Source organism: Ruditapes philippinarum, unplaced genomic scaffold (genome assembly GCF_026571515.1).
Source record: "Ruditapes philippinarum isolate M1 unplaced genomic scaffold, ASM2657151v2 ctg12774_1_1_1_1, whole genome shotgun sequence".
Classification (NCBI taxonomy): domain Eukaryota; kingdom Metazoa; phylum Mollusca; class Bivalvia; order Venerida; family Veneridae; genus Ruditapes; species Ruditapes philippinarum.
Window position 1 is genome coordinate 35,014 of NW_026855554.1, and position 13,442 is coordinate 48,455.

General features: G+C 32.8%; 1 protein-coding gene across 5 annotated transcripts in view; it reads left to right on the forward strand.

Moving 5' to 3' along the window:
- LOC132743691 (nipped-B-like protein B) overlaps window positions 1-9,012 on the forward strand; it is a 42,123-nt gene extending 33,111 nt beyond the window's left edge. For 3 of the 5 annotated variants that reach the window (XM_060732243.1, XM_060732244.1, XM_060732247.1), the window contains 6 exons: window positions 88-123; window positions 2,459-2,555; window positions 3,184-3,298; window positions 4,223-4,400; window positions 5,095-5,334; window positions 6,584-9,012. In XM_060732243.1, coding sequence (XP_060588226.1) covers window positions 88-123; window positions 2,459-2,555; window positions 3,184-3,298; window positions 4,223-4,400; window positions 5,095-5,334; window positions 6,584-6,913 — 996 coding nt within the window. In that variant the 3' untranslated portion in view covers window positions 6,914-9,012. Of the gene's footprint in view, window positions 1-87; window positions 124-341; window positions 1,762-2,458; window positions 2,556-3,183; window positions 3,299-4,222; window positions 4,401-5,094; window positions 5,335-6,583 lie in introns of those variants that run through there. The other 2 variants (XM_060732246.1, XM_060732248.1) reach the window with 2 other exon arrangements.
- The last annotated feature ends 4,430 nt before the right edge of the window (window positions 9,013-13,442 follow it).

Here is a 13,442-nt window from a genome sequence, read left to right on the forward strand (position 1 = left end):
GATATACCAGGGTAAGGGTTTAGGACTATGATTGTTGTTGTTATTATTTTGTATGCTTTTACTTTTATTTTATTCCTTTACTTGTAGAAGCTGCAGTTCAAAGACAACAGATCCAGAAAAATGGTACTTATAATATTTTATCTTAATAAGAACCTCATTTTATCAAAATTACTTAAAGAAATATATATATTAACATAAAAAGGGGTCAAATTCATCTTAAAGCAGTTTCTTAGTAACAAGTTTTCAGAGTTTAAAATCCTAGCAAATTCTTAGTTGGTGTGTTTTTAATAGTTTTTGCTCCTGAAAGTGATATTTGTAATTTTTATGTCAATTGAAAATAGAAGAAAAGTAAAAAGGAAAAAAGCAACAATGCTGTACGTACCACACGGTCAAATAAGGTAAAACTGTTTAAAAGAGATGCTTGAAATGTTACAAAGTTGAATTGTGACGGTTATAAAGTTGAATTGTTACAGTTATAAAATTGAATTGTTACAGAAATTTGAGTTTTCACCGTTATGAAAATTGAATTGTTACTGTTATGAAATTGAATTGTTACAGTTGACTTTAAGTATTGTTTTCTGTTGTTCATTCCTGTATGCTTTCAGTTGAGTTTTTTTTTTTTTCCTTTCTATTTATTCCTACTTTGCACTTTTTTCTTATTTTATGCTCCTCTTTATTTTGTTATTTTTAATTATTTGTTTATCACCAGGCATAACATGCTCATTGTAAGACATGCTCATTGTGAGCTTTTGTGATCACTCTCTGTCCGGTGGTTTAGGTGGTCAGCAATTTCTTTATACAACATCTCTGATACTAATGACCGGATTTTGACCAAACTTAACAGGAATGGTATTTTAGTACTTATGTTAAATTTACTACCTCCCCAGTTATCATGAGTTTTCCTGGTTTGTATATTGTAAACATCTGTCTTCTCTGAAATCCCGAGGGCTAGAGCTAAGATAGTTAGCATGAAACTCAAAATTATCTAGTGCACTTCCACTAAGACTGTTTTAACTTTTGGCTCTAATGGGTCAAAGTTGTCTCTGCCCCTGCCTTAGAAAGCCCAATGACTGGAGTGTAGATAGTTGGCAAGAAATATAGTTTAGTTGAACTCCAACAAGGTTGTTCAAATTATTGTTTAGGGGTCAAAATTGGCCTGCCCATGGATGGGGGAGATCATGTGGTTTCCTTTTATGAATAAAACTATAATTCACCTTGTCAGAAACTGCCATTCCAAGGGTTTCATATTTGATATGAAGCATCATCTTGAGGTCGACTATATACAATGTCCAAATTATACCTTTTGGGCTTGAATTTGGCCAAGCCTTAGTGGTCATCTATGTTAAACTTTTATAGGGAAAACTTTGAAAGAAACTTTTCTTTGCTATTACATTTATGATACATTAACATTACATCATTGCAAATACATGAGGCATCCGTGGCCAAGTGGTTAAGGTCACTGATTTCAAACATCTTTCCCCTAACTTTTGTGGGTTTGAATCCCAACTGAGACTTTGGAATTTTAAATGTAACAAGGCTATCCAGTTAGCTTATGGAATGAAGGTGATTCTACTTAGTTACCTGTTTGTGCCTGAAATAATGCACAGAGGTCTTCCTCCACCAGTAAAACTGGAAAGTTGCCAAATGTTGCCTATACTGTTTTGATGCCACATAAAACCGAACAACAGCATCAGTCATTACAAATGTTATTCACAAAATATTTAGTCCTCAGGTGAGCATCTTGATCTCAATGGCTGATAATATTTGTAAAAATCAAAAAGTAATTATGTTGATGAGACAGATTTGCATGACTAAATCTCTTACTATGCTGCCAATGTAGATAAGCTTATGTTGGGAAAATACTGCTGTGCTGAACAAACAATCATGACTTCAGTAATTATCAACTATCAGTAATTCTCTATCATCAACTATCTTTTTATTGTTTACATAATGATTAATTCAGCTGATTTTTTATGCTTTGTGAAAATCCTTATAATTGCTCAACAGTGACAAAAAATTTCCACCAAATATGGCATGTAATATTACATTTTCCAGTTGTTTATGTGTAATTTATTTAAGAAACATAACATTGACATACTTTTAATTATATTTTTTTCTCACTGCAAAATGTAAGGTTCATATTACTTAACCTTGCATGTGATTCTTCCGATATATTACTGTTTTGGTTGAAAATGAGTGACACTTCAATGATTGATTGGTCAGAATTCCTCTTAGTCAAGAGGTGTTATATTAATGCTGTTATAGAACATACTCTTAACAATCGGGATATGTGTAATATTTATTGAAGTGTTATTTAGCATGGAAACTTGTGCAACTTTGAAAAAATCTTGTGTGGCTTATAGGTAATTAAATGCTTAAGTCTTCAAGCACTTGGGGGAAGTTGTACAAAGCAATATGTGTATGATATTACAATAGTTGTGTATGTACTATATTTCAGATGCTGTCCAATCCACATGCTACTGAGAATGGTGTACTTAATGACAAACCAACCATGTACTATGATGAAGATGATGATGACAAAGATATCTTACTTAGTAAGTTATTATTACTTAAAGCCAAGATTTAGTTGGTCAAACCCTCATTTAGATTTATTATAATCAATAGATTCTATGGAAAAAAACAACAAGAAATCTTACACTGCTGCATATTTTACTCAACAATAACAGCAATAACACTCGTTTAAATGGATTTGGAAAGTTATTTTATGTTCAGTACCCTAGTAAGTCTGTATCAGGGATAAAAAAAAATGGATGTGTTGTATATTTACAAATATGGAGTGCCTTTAATGGTTGAAATGATTATATAGTTTGATAAAATATATTGAGAAAATATTGCAGTACTAGGATTCTGCACCACAGTGACACTGCATTACTATATACCAGTTTATTGTTGCAATTTAGAAAAATATATATATCGTATAGAAGTCTTCAATATCCTCTTTCTTAATTGAAAAAACAAAACAAAACGAAAAAAACGTGATCATTTTAGTTTGATTCGTGAATTTATGTTTATTCTATTAAAAATAAATCAATGTATCGGTGCAAAACGCACTTAATTTCCTTCATTATGTTACATGAGTTACAGCTGTTTTTGCACCAAACCCTTGAAATTTTATTTACTCTGCGAAATATATGATTGTATTTTACATGATCTACATTACAGGCCGCTTACCCAAAGACATAACCCCTCTCAAAGAAATCATCTGGATAGCTCAAGGTTGCATCCTCTTGTTATATCTAAAGCAGCATCTCAAAGATATGTATGGATTTACTGATGGGTATGTATTGTTACAGTATTCTTGTGATTTAGAAAAGATGAATCGCAATATTTGCAACACAAGTTAAAGTGAAGAACAATTAAAAAAAAAAAAATTGTCTTCAATATGATTATGTGTTTTATAAACAGTTTCTTTCTTTACTGTGGTAAAAACAAATATTCAGAGGTATTCTTCAGTAAAACTCAAATTAAAAGAAAAACACAACATTTCACCTTTCTACAATATTGGTTTTCAAAGATTTTAGTATGTTTATATATTGATAATTAAAAGCCTTCTGTTTTGAAATGCAGTGCTTAATATGTCTGAAGTTGTTTAGGCTTATTATTTCTCAGAAATTTGAAGGTCAAAGATTTATATTCAGGGCTGCCGCTTTTCCACGGATCCGCGGATTTCGTGAGCTCCTGGGTTATTTTTGAGATCGATGTTAATTCGACAAAGACAATAAATTCATTCGTCATATTTTATACAGTACCCAAAAACCGGCACGCTTCGGATTTTATCGTTACGCTAGCCGCCTATGGTACGTCTGTAAGCGCTTTTCTCATTGGTCATATCGAGTCTTTTCCGGCATTCTATTTTAGAATAACCAATCAAATTACAGTTTACATTGTCGCTCTTGTCTGTTGTCAAAATGTCGGATATTTTTTAAATTTAGAGTCCAGGAAATTGATTTTAGGGCATACCAAATCATCAGAATCCAGGAGCTTCCGGGGGCTTTGCCCCCTGGTCCCCCACCAGGGCTCTGCCCTGGACCCGCAAAGAGGGCTTGCGCAGCCACCTTGATCCCCAGTGTATTTTCCACTGATTTTGCAATTTGCTGTTGGCAGCCCTGTATATTGTTACTAGACAGTCGGTCTGTATTTTGTCTTGTAAAATACTTCTTTTGATCCATATGAGAAATATAAATATGAATGTGTTTTACAGTAAAATCCAGAATTATTCTCCCACTGAGGCAGCCAAAGTGTACGACAAACCATTACAACGTAAAGCTCTGGTGAAGTTCAATCCAGAACAAGTGATCCATGTTTTACGTAACAAAGAAAAGAACGAGGAGAAATCGTACGAGGAACAGGCCGATCAGCTTGTTGATGATTACCTAGCTGTAAGTTAAAATGTTTGTTAGTTTGAACAGAAACAAATAAATTTTTTCATTCTTCAAAAAGGTCAAACGATTTATAATGTTATAGTTATGGATTAAGAGCGTATGAGATGTTCATCACCTGAAGAAAGTAGTGCTGCATGTAAAATTACTTGCGTAAGAGTAGTAAAATGTAAACAAAGTAGTATTTTGACTTCAATACAAAATACACTTATACTTAAACCATTCTTATTACAAAAGGCACCAGATGGTTCAAGTAATTGGCCAATGAGTAACGTTTTTGAAACTGTAATGTGACACCAAATTTAAAAAGATTTTGAGAAATATAAACATTTCTGGGACATGCTGAGCTTTTAAGGCATGAGTTTCACTGTCTAGTTTAAAATATCTTTGCCTTACATTGATAGTATCTATAGTCACATATAAATATGTACTTTGTTAAGAACAGGTCTTAACTTCAGGACCTTTATGAAGTATTTTTCAACAAAAGCAATTTCCCATAAATACTACTGTAGGGATAAATATCAACTGGTTTTCCAGTCAGTTTTTGAGATTATTTCCCCTTGAATATAAATATCTTTACTATCTAAAGAACTATATGGCTGTGTGCTTCTTTGTTATTAACTTTTGCACTAGATCTGATAACTTGGTAAGTCATTTTTGTCATCAAAAGTCTGAATCCTTTTGTATTTTCCAGTTCAAAGATCTCATGTTAAGTGTAGACCCACCAGATGAAGACGACAGTGAAGATGATCAAACTACTAAACTGTCTACCACATACACTATAAAATCAAAGCCCGATGGTGGTGGAGGCGATGCTGGGACCACAAATCACATAGAAAATGGTGAAGACTCAAAGAGCAACGCAGATGTTATAATGGTTGATGGTGAACATGGAGACGCTGACCATGTCAACTTAGATAAAGAATCTCCTACGGTATGTAAACTCATTTTTTGTACTGTATAATAACAGGTTTGAATTACCATGATAAAAAAGGCTTGTGTTACCATGATTAAAACCAAACTTTGTAGTCTGGTAGAACTTGAAGTATAGTGAAAATGGAACCATATTTACTGTGCAATGTAACTAGTTTAGTTACACTAAATTAGCAAAAAAAAGTAAAAAAAACATTTAGGTAAATTTGCTGACTGGTTTACGGTGCAATTTGTTGACTGTCATTTAATTATTTGATGATATGTTTCAGGTTGAAAGCTTTGAAATATTGTTAATGCACTATCAGATTCACTTGTTGCATTGGTAGCATTAAAGGAAATGTAACTGTCACAGACATGTGGCATGTACTAAAATCTAAATTTTGATAAAATTTAACAAGATTAAAATATTTTGATGACAAACTTTTGTGTGAATTATAGATTCTAATTCCATACAAATATTACATGAAATAAACTAGATAATTATAATTTTATAAGGGAACCAGATTCACTGGAATTTCTTGAAATTAATATGATACCCGGAGTTACATTATATAATTAAGAAATAATATATCCCAAACTGTGATTTCATTGCTCAATCACATCACTGTTTGGAGTTCAGATGCGGGGAATTATATCACAAAGCGTAGCCCGAGTGATATAATGATGCGCATCCGAACGACAAACAGTGATATTATCAAGCAATAAAATCGCAGATTTGAATATATTATTTCGATTCTAACATGACATCAACAAATAAATGCTGCAGTCCACGATAATTAGCTAAATTGCACCTGATTTGTTATCGTACTTCAGCGCGTCATATTTTTAGTGGTTACGTCACGTGTATAATGATTACGTCACATATCTAAATATAGAGCGTCAAACTGTGATTTTATAGCATAATAAGACACACTTTCGGTTCTTCTATGTTCAATAGGGAAAAATGTGGGTCGTGTTAGAATATTTCATAAATGGGCCTCAGTGGCCAGGTGGTGAAGGTAAACAACTTTAAATCATTTACCTGTCACCACTGTTGCTTCCAAACCTGTCTGGGACTGTGTTCTTTAATGTGAGATCGCTATCCAGCTAGCTAATGGAATGTCCTTGTTTCAACATTGCCACCCACTTGTGTCTGAAGTAATGCACATATAGGGCATTGAGATCTTCCTTCACAAGTACAGGTGGAAAACTGATGTATGGTATGACTTTAAATCAAACAGACATGTTATTACATTATTTTCTGTTTTCAGGATCCTATGAAACCAAAAATTCCTCCAATGATAATATCAACTTCAAAACTGAACACTCCTGTACGCGAGAAAGAGAAAAAGAAAGGATCATTAGTGCGGACTATAAGATTACCAGGGGCTTCCCAACTACAAGCCTCAGCACATAACTTTACATCACCTGTACATAGTCATTCATCCCATCACACTTCTCATCATTCATCATCATCGTCGTCAAGATCTCATCACCATAAGACACCTTCATCGACACATAAAAAGAAGAAGAAGAAACGGAAACGATACACATCGGACTCTGACGATGATAACGATAGTGATTATGATCCGTATGGTTGATTATTCTGAAATAGTCAAACAGATGTGATAAAATCAGGTGCAAATAAATCTATTGTGATGGTACTGTGAAATATATGTAGATCTATCCTGCATAATGTGAAAACATGATAATGTTGCAATGATACACACATTAATTCGCATTGAAGGGAGCAGAATTTACCAAAATATTTTTATGGAACCATGTAAAAGCAGTGAAGAGCACAGTGTGCATTATGGGTAAACATTGTGGATGCTGTTTCAAAGGCCATAAAAAGAGGTGTCTTCTTGAGAAATCCGTTTGCACAGCTAAGTTCTTTGAATCAGAAGCAGCTGTTGGTCAAAGGAGAGGGGAAGTCAGAGACTGGGGTAGTCAAGTGTAAAAAAAAAACAATGTGTGGAGAAAGAAAAAGGAGAAGCAAACTGGTTGAGCAGTTGTGCCAAAAATATTCCAAACACCAATTTGATTGTTTCTTGTGAATTAACCAAGTATCAGGTTTTTTGTCTGTGATTTCTTAAATTTTATGTTTCAAAGCAAGAAAATCTTCTGCTGACCTGTCTTTCACTTAATGGAATACTTAATTATAAGCTAAAAATGAAGATAACTGGAAGTTTTGACATAAAATATGGTACTTAAGCCTGTCTGATGTTTAACTTTATAACAATATTTTCACTCTAAATTTGTTATGATAAAAAAAATATTTAGATATTGGTTAGATATTTTGTTTATTTGAAAATGCTTTTTCTACTTTAAGAGGAAAACGTGAAATCTGATATAAGAAAACTATACTTTTGATTGGAAATTGTATTTACTATGCAGCACCTTTTTTGGCAGATACTTAATTGCAATGTGGATGTAGTGTTTAATTGTTACCAGTATTAAAATTATTTTAAAATGAATAAATTTATAATTAATTTATATGAATTAAATTTTAATCAATTGAAGTTTTTTATGTTTTGAAATTTAATATATATTTTAATGATGATCTTCAGATGATAGACTTCAATATGAAAATACTAAGACATATGGATTATAGATTTGCATGAAATACAATATATTAGAAATACAATATATTAATAGCTTATATTCTTTGCCTAAATTAACAGAGGTTTAACAAGGTTTTGATTTATCTACTAGGGAATATTTGTGTTAGAAACAGTTGTATCTATTGAATTTTCTTGATTTTGCTCTATTTGAACATAACACATATGGGGAATCAAATTGTGCTTTTGGTTGCTTTTGAGTTTTTATATCCAAACTGCTTCAGCCCTCAAGTATATTTGGCTGCCTACGAATGCCTGTTAAGTCTGGGTGTAGGGGCGTGTTTTCCAAGCTAGTTTATTTTGTCAGTAAGATTATAAGAGATTGGTTAAGGTAAGATTTGTCTTCTGGTCTCTGGTTAATAAAACAACTTGTGCATTGACATAGAATATGTTAAGGCTGTTTATGATACTGCTATTATTTGCTCGCCACCGTGACTGAATTACTTACAGAGTAAAGGTGTTTTAAAAATATAGTAGTCCTAAAACGAAGCATGTAGGTTAAATGCTTCTTCAAAAAGTCTTATGTTTGCATTTGAATTGCATAATTAGCCAAAAATGTTCAAAATTTGCAGCATAAATAATATTTTATGATGCATTAATGCAGCTATTCTTGTGTGTATGTTTATTTTTTGTCTGTCAAAAGTATTTATTGTGACTGTTTATTAGAAATCTTGAAAAAGGTTGAAATGTTGAATATAATTTTAATTATATGAAATGTTATATTAAGCAAACTCTTTGTTTTAAGAATTTACGTTCGAATGTCATTTTAAGTATGCAAACTGCTGCAAAGTTTACCATGAAAATATTTTTATTGGGGTGTAAGAAGTTTGTGTTCATTTTAAGCGTTAATACATATTTTTTACCTTTGTAAAGAAGAAATATCATCGTTCGTCATTTGTCTATAAACTTTCATGAAATCATATCGTCATTTCACCACATATTTATTTGAATGTTTTAAGAATTTGCAGAAGTTAACATTTTCATAATCATTGTACTTGTTCAGTTCGATCAGTTCTGCAATTTGCAGCTAAATTGACAAAAAATATAAACTGAAAAATAAAAAAGAACAAAAACCTTTATTGCTGTATTCTTTTGTGATTTATTCATCCACGCTCCTTTGATAATATTGCTAGTGATTAACCATGGTTGTTGTCAAGACATTCATGTATGTATAGAAGTGTCACAACATTCCCATCTTCCATTTACTTGTCTTTGCCTAAGGTATTGAATGATGCAGGACATTGTGTGAACAAGCTTGAAACAAAAAAATGAGAAGTTCATTTCTTGAACCACTGGCAAATTGTTATGAAAACACTTGTTTTGTAAACTGTAATAAAAAAAGGCAAAAACCAGACTATTCCTATCCGATTTTAATGATCTGGATTTTTTTCACATATAAGAACTGTCAGCCTTGACAGAATGTGTTGGAAGGGATTCTAGCTTTTGTCTAAATCAGAAAAACAACAAAGTTATTATGTACCCACCCGGTGTGTTCCATACTGTTGCTCTTATTAAAAGTGCTGAGCTAGAGACAACTAAACTTTACAGGAATGTTGATCAGCATATTTAGTTGTGCACCTGTGGTTTTGCGTGTTGATTGGTTCAGTTTTGATAATAATTTATGCCCTTTCAACTTGTTGCATGTAGCCCTAAAAGTATTTGACAGTCTTGAAACTACAGAAATGATGGTCAGCATGCGTAGTTAAGCACCTGGGAGTTTGCTTGTGCAATTATTCAGTATTTGTAGGGTTATTGCCTTTGACTTGGTAAAAATGTGTAATTTTCAACATTATTGCGCATAACCCAAAAAATATTTGACCTACAGAAATGATGGTCAGCACGTGTAGTTGTGCACTTAGGGGTGGGGTGCTTGTGCATCTATTCAGAATTTGTAGAGTTATGCCCAAACAGTTCCAAAATGTTGTCACGTGTACCTCTAAGAGTTCTTGAGCTGGAGTCCTGAAACTTTACACAAAATTTGGTCAGCATGTGTTGTGCACCTGGGACAAAACTGGAAAGTGGGGGCATTCTGTCCTATGGGCATATTTCTAGGTTTTGTTTTTAATTTCTAATTCAAGAGTATTGGAATTCAAAAACCAGGCATTTGGAAATTGATTGGCCCAAGTTCTTTTGATTTCTGGCCGATAAGACTGGAGCTCAAATCAGTCAATCATATTTATCATTATGTTTTCGTTTTACAGATTTTTCAAACAATTAAGGTTTACAGGTCACTATAACCAAAAATTCAGGTTAAGCTGTAAGATTATTGTCCACAAACAAGGACTATTTCTGTCGTCTTGCGTCTCCAACAATAAAGCCTTGGTCGGATTTATCGTCTTAGTTACCAAACTGCAATTAAGTCCCCTACCAAATCACACATTAGGGACCTCCAGAGAGCTTTATATGATAATAAGAAATAGATATTTTCAAATATGGTCTTCATTATTCATAAATAGTTCTCAGTTATACTTGTTAGTCCCCTACCGGTTTACCGGAGGGGACTTTAGGTTTACCCTCCGTCCGTCCGTCTGTCTGTCAGTCCGTCCGTCCACAAAACTGGATCCCGCGATAACTTGAAAAGTACTGAAAATATTTTTATGAAACTTGGTATATGGATAGATGGCAGTATGGAGATTATGCACGTCTTTTTCTTTTCTTCCTATGTTGAAAATTCTGGTTGCTATGGCAACAAATAGGCTAAAAATATGGCAAATTTTACACATAAACTGGATCCAGTGATAACGCAAAAAGTACTGGAAATATTTTTTATGAAACTTGACATATGGGTAGATGGCAGTCTTGGAATTATGCACGTCTTTTTCTTTTCTTCCTATGTTGAAAATTCTGGTTGCTATGACAACAAATAGGCTGAAAATATGGCAAATTTTACACATAAACTGGATCCAGTGATAAAGCAAAAAGTACTGGAAATATTTTTATGAAACTTGACATATGGGTAGATGGCAGTCTTGAGATTATGCACGTCTTTTTCTTTTCTTCCTATGTTGAAAATTCTGGTTGCTATGGCAACACATATACTGAAAATATGGCAAATTTTACACAAACTGAATCCAGTGATAACTCAAAAAGTACTGGAAATATTTTTATGAAACTTTACATATGGGTAGATAGCAGTCTTGAGATTATGCATGTCTTATCTGTTCTTCCTTTTTTGAAAAAATATCAGTTGCCTTGGCAACAAATAGGCTTAAAACATCATTACATGGCAAATATAACAATATTTGTGATAAGTCAAAAAGAGCTGAAATTTTTTATGAAATTGCATCTTTAATTCAAGAGTTATCTCCTCTTTAAGAATTTTGCTTTTAAAATGTTATATTTTGGTAACAGGGATGTTTCAAATATTAACTTTAGAGTGTCCTTCAGTCCGTCTGTCTGTCTGTTCATAAAAACTGTTTCCTGTGATCACTTTTAAAGAACTTTTCCAACAAGTTTACTTAAAATAGAGAAAAATTGAAACATAAGTGAATGGCCAATGGCCCTTCAGAATGTTGATGGGGTTCTAACCGGTAGGGGACTTATGGATTGCTTGCAATACTATGATAATTGCTTGTTTTATTTAGTTCTATTCTCGTCTGATATTCGAGCAATATCCTTTTCTTCCTCGAAACCGTTTACATGTCTGGACAATACCGCCTGACTTGGTATTCGACCACATACTTTGACATGACACTTGATTCACACGTCTATATCATCTCTGAAGCCCAGCGCTGTGTTATACTGACTTATAAAACGTTTATTTATGCAGCCAAATATTGATATTTCTGATAAATTGCCCGAAATTAGACAACATATTTCTGTGAAGGTCATTAAAACTAGATTATTTCTTTAATGACACACTACAAGCCTCAGCACATAACTAATATCAATATAAAACTGAATTATTTGTTAAATATTTTGTTTCCTGGTATTAATTTGCCTTATAGTGAATATTACCCCGCTTCCGGAGCACTATTTAATTTAGTTCGAATAGGTTAGCGCTCACAGTGTTACGATTAGACTTTCCGCGTCAGAACATGATTTTTTTCTAGTTATGAAATGGCACTATGAATAATTATGAATTACTTTTCTTAAATCTTTCCTGTCAATCTGTTTGATAAACCACTAAATACATGAAATTTTAAGTTTACATCAATAGTTTTACGGCTTTTAACTGTCGGTTTATTTCAATCGGTAGAGCGCTGGACTGTAAATCTGGCGACCCGGGTTCGATTCCCGAACAGGATAGGTCACTTTCGTTGTTATTGATCACGATTATGATTATATAACCCAATACCCACGGGTATGTGATAAATATTTAAACGGACGTTGTGTCATTTGTTTTGTTTTTTCGGTTCCGTCATTTGTTTTGTTAAAACGTCGATTTATTTCATGCTTTACAGTGTTTTATTGTATTATATCAGATGATTATATTCTGATAAACCACTAGTGAAATTTATAAAATATAATTTTCACTGTAGCCGGACTATATCTGAATGCGGATGAAAAGAAAATCATAACTGAATGGAATAACAGGCAGAAATATATGCCATAATGCGTAAAATTTTGCTTCTTTAGGAAAAGAAAGTCGATGTCACCATATATTATGTTAAAAAAATGTAAACAAAATTATAGAAATGTAACAGAACTATATTTCAAAATTGTTGATGTGACATCATGATGTGATGACGTCACAAAGGTGAATGCGCGACGATACGCGGCAAAAATCAGCAAAAAATTACTTAAAATCACTTAAAACGCCTGAAATAAAAAGAAATTTATTTGTTTTACATATAGATTGAAATATATTTCATTCGTGAACACCAGCTATTATATTTTCACTCGTGGCTACGCCCACTCGTGAAAATATTGCATCAGGTGTTCACTCAGTGAAATTATATTTCAATCTTACATGCAAAACAAACAAATATCCTCTATATATTATATAATTACTGTGGCGCCGTTAAATGTCGCAACGCCGCTAAATGTCGCACTTGCCGCTAAATGTCGCACCATTGCCGCTAAATATCGCAACCGCCGCTAAATGTCGCAAAAATCATTTGCCGTTAAATGTCGCAATTTAAACGCTAAATGTTCGCACGAATTTCCCTTACCTTTAAATGTCTTTCAACACTACCGTTAAAATGTCGCAAGATGTAAATTCATGTTAAAAATCATGATTAAAGTAGTATTATTACATGTATTAACTTTTTAACATTCTCATAGTTATTTTTTATTGTAAAATTTCCATTTTTGGGTTTTACTTGTTTTCTTTTATGAACCTAAATATCGAGGTTTTTTTGAAGCTGCTATATAATGTAAATCTTTAGGCTAGGAAACTAAAATTCCCAATAGATAAGTATTTTTTTTTTGTTTTTCCCATTTTTCATTTGTAAACCCTGATTGACAACAGATTAAAGGTATTTTGGTATTGTCGCTCTCAGAATTTGGTTTAAGTAATTTCATTTATTTTCCCAAAAAACACTACCGAATTTACTTTAAAATGTGG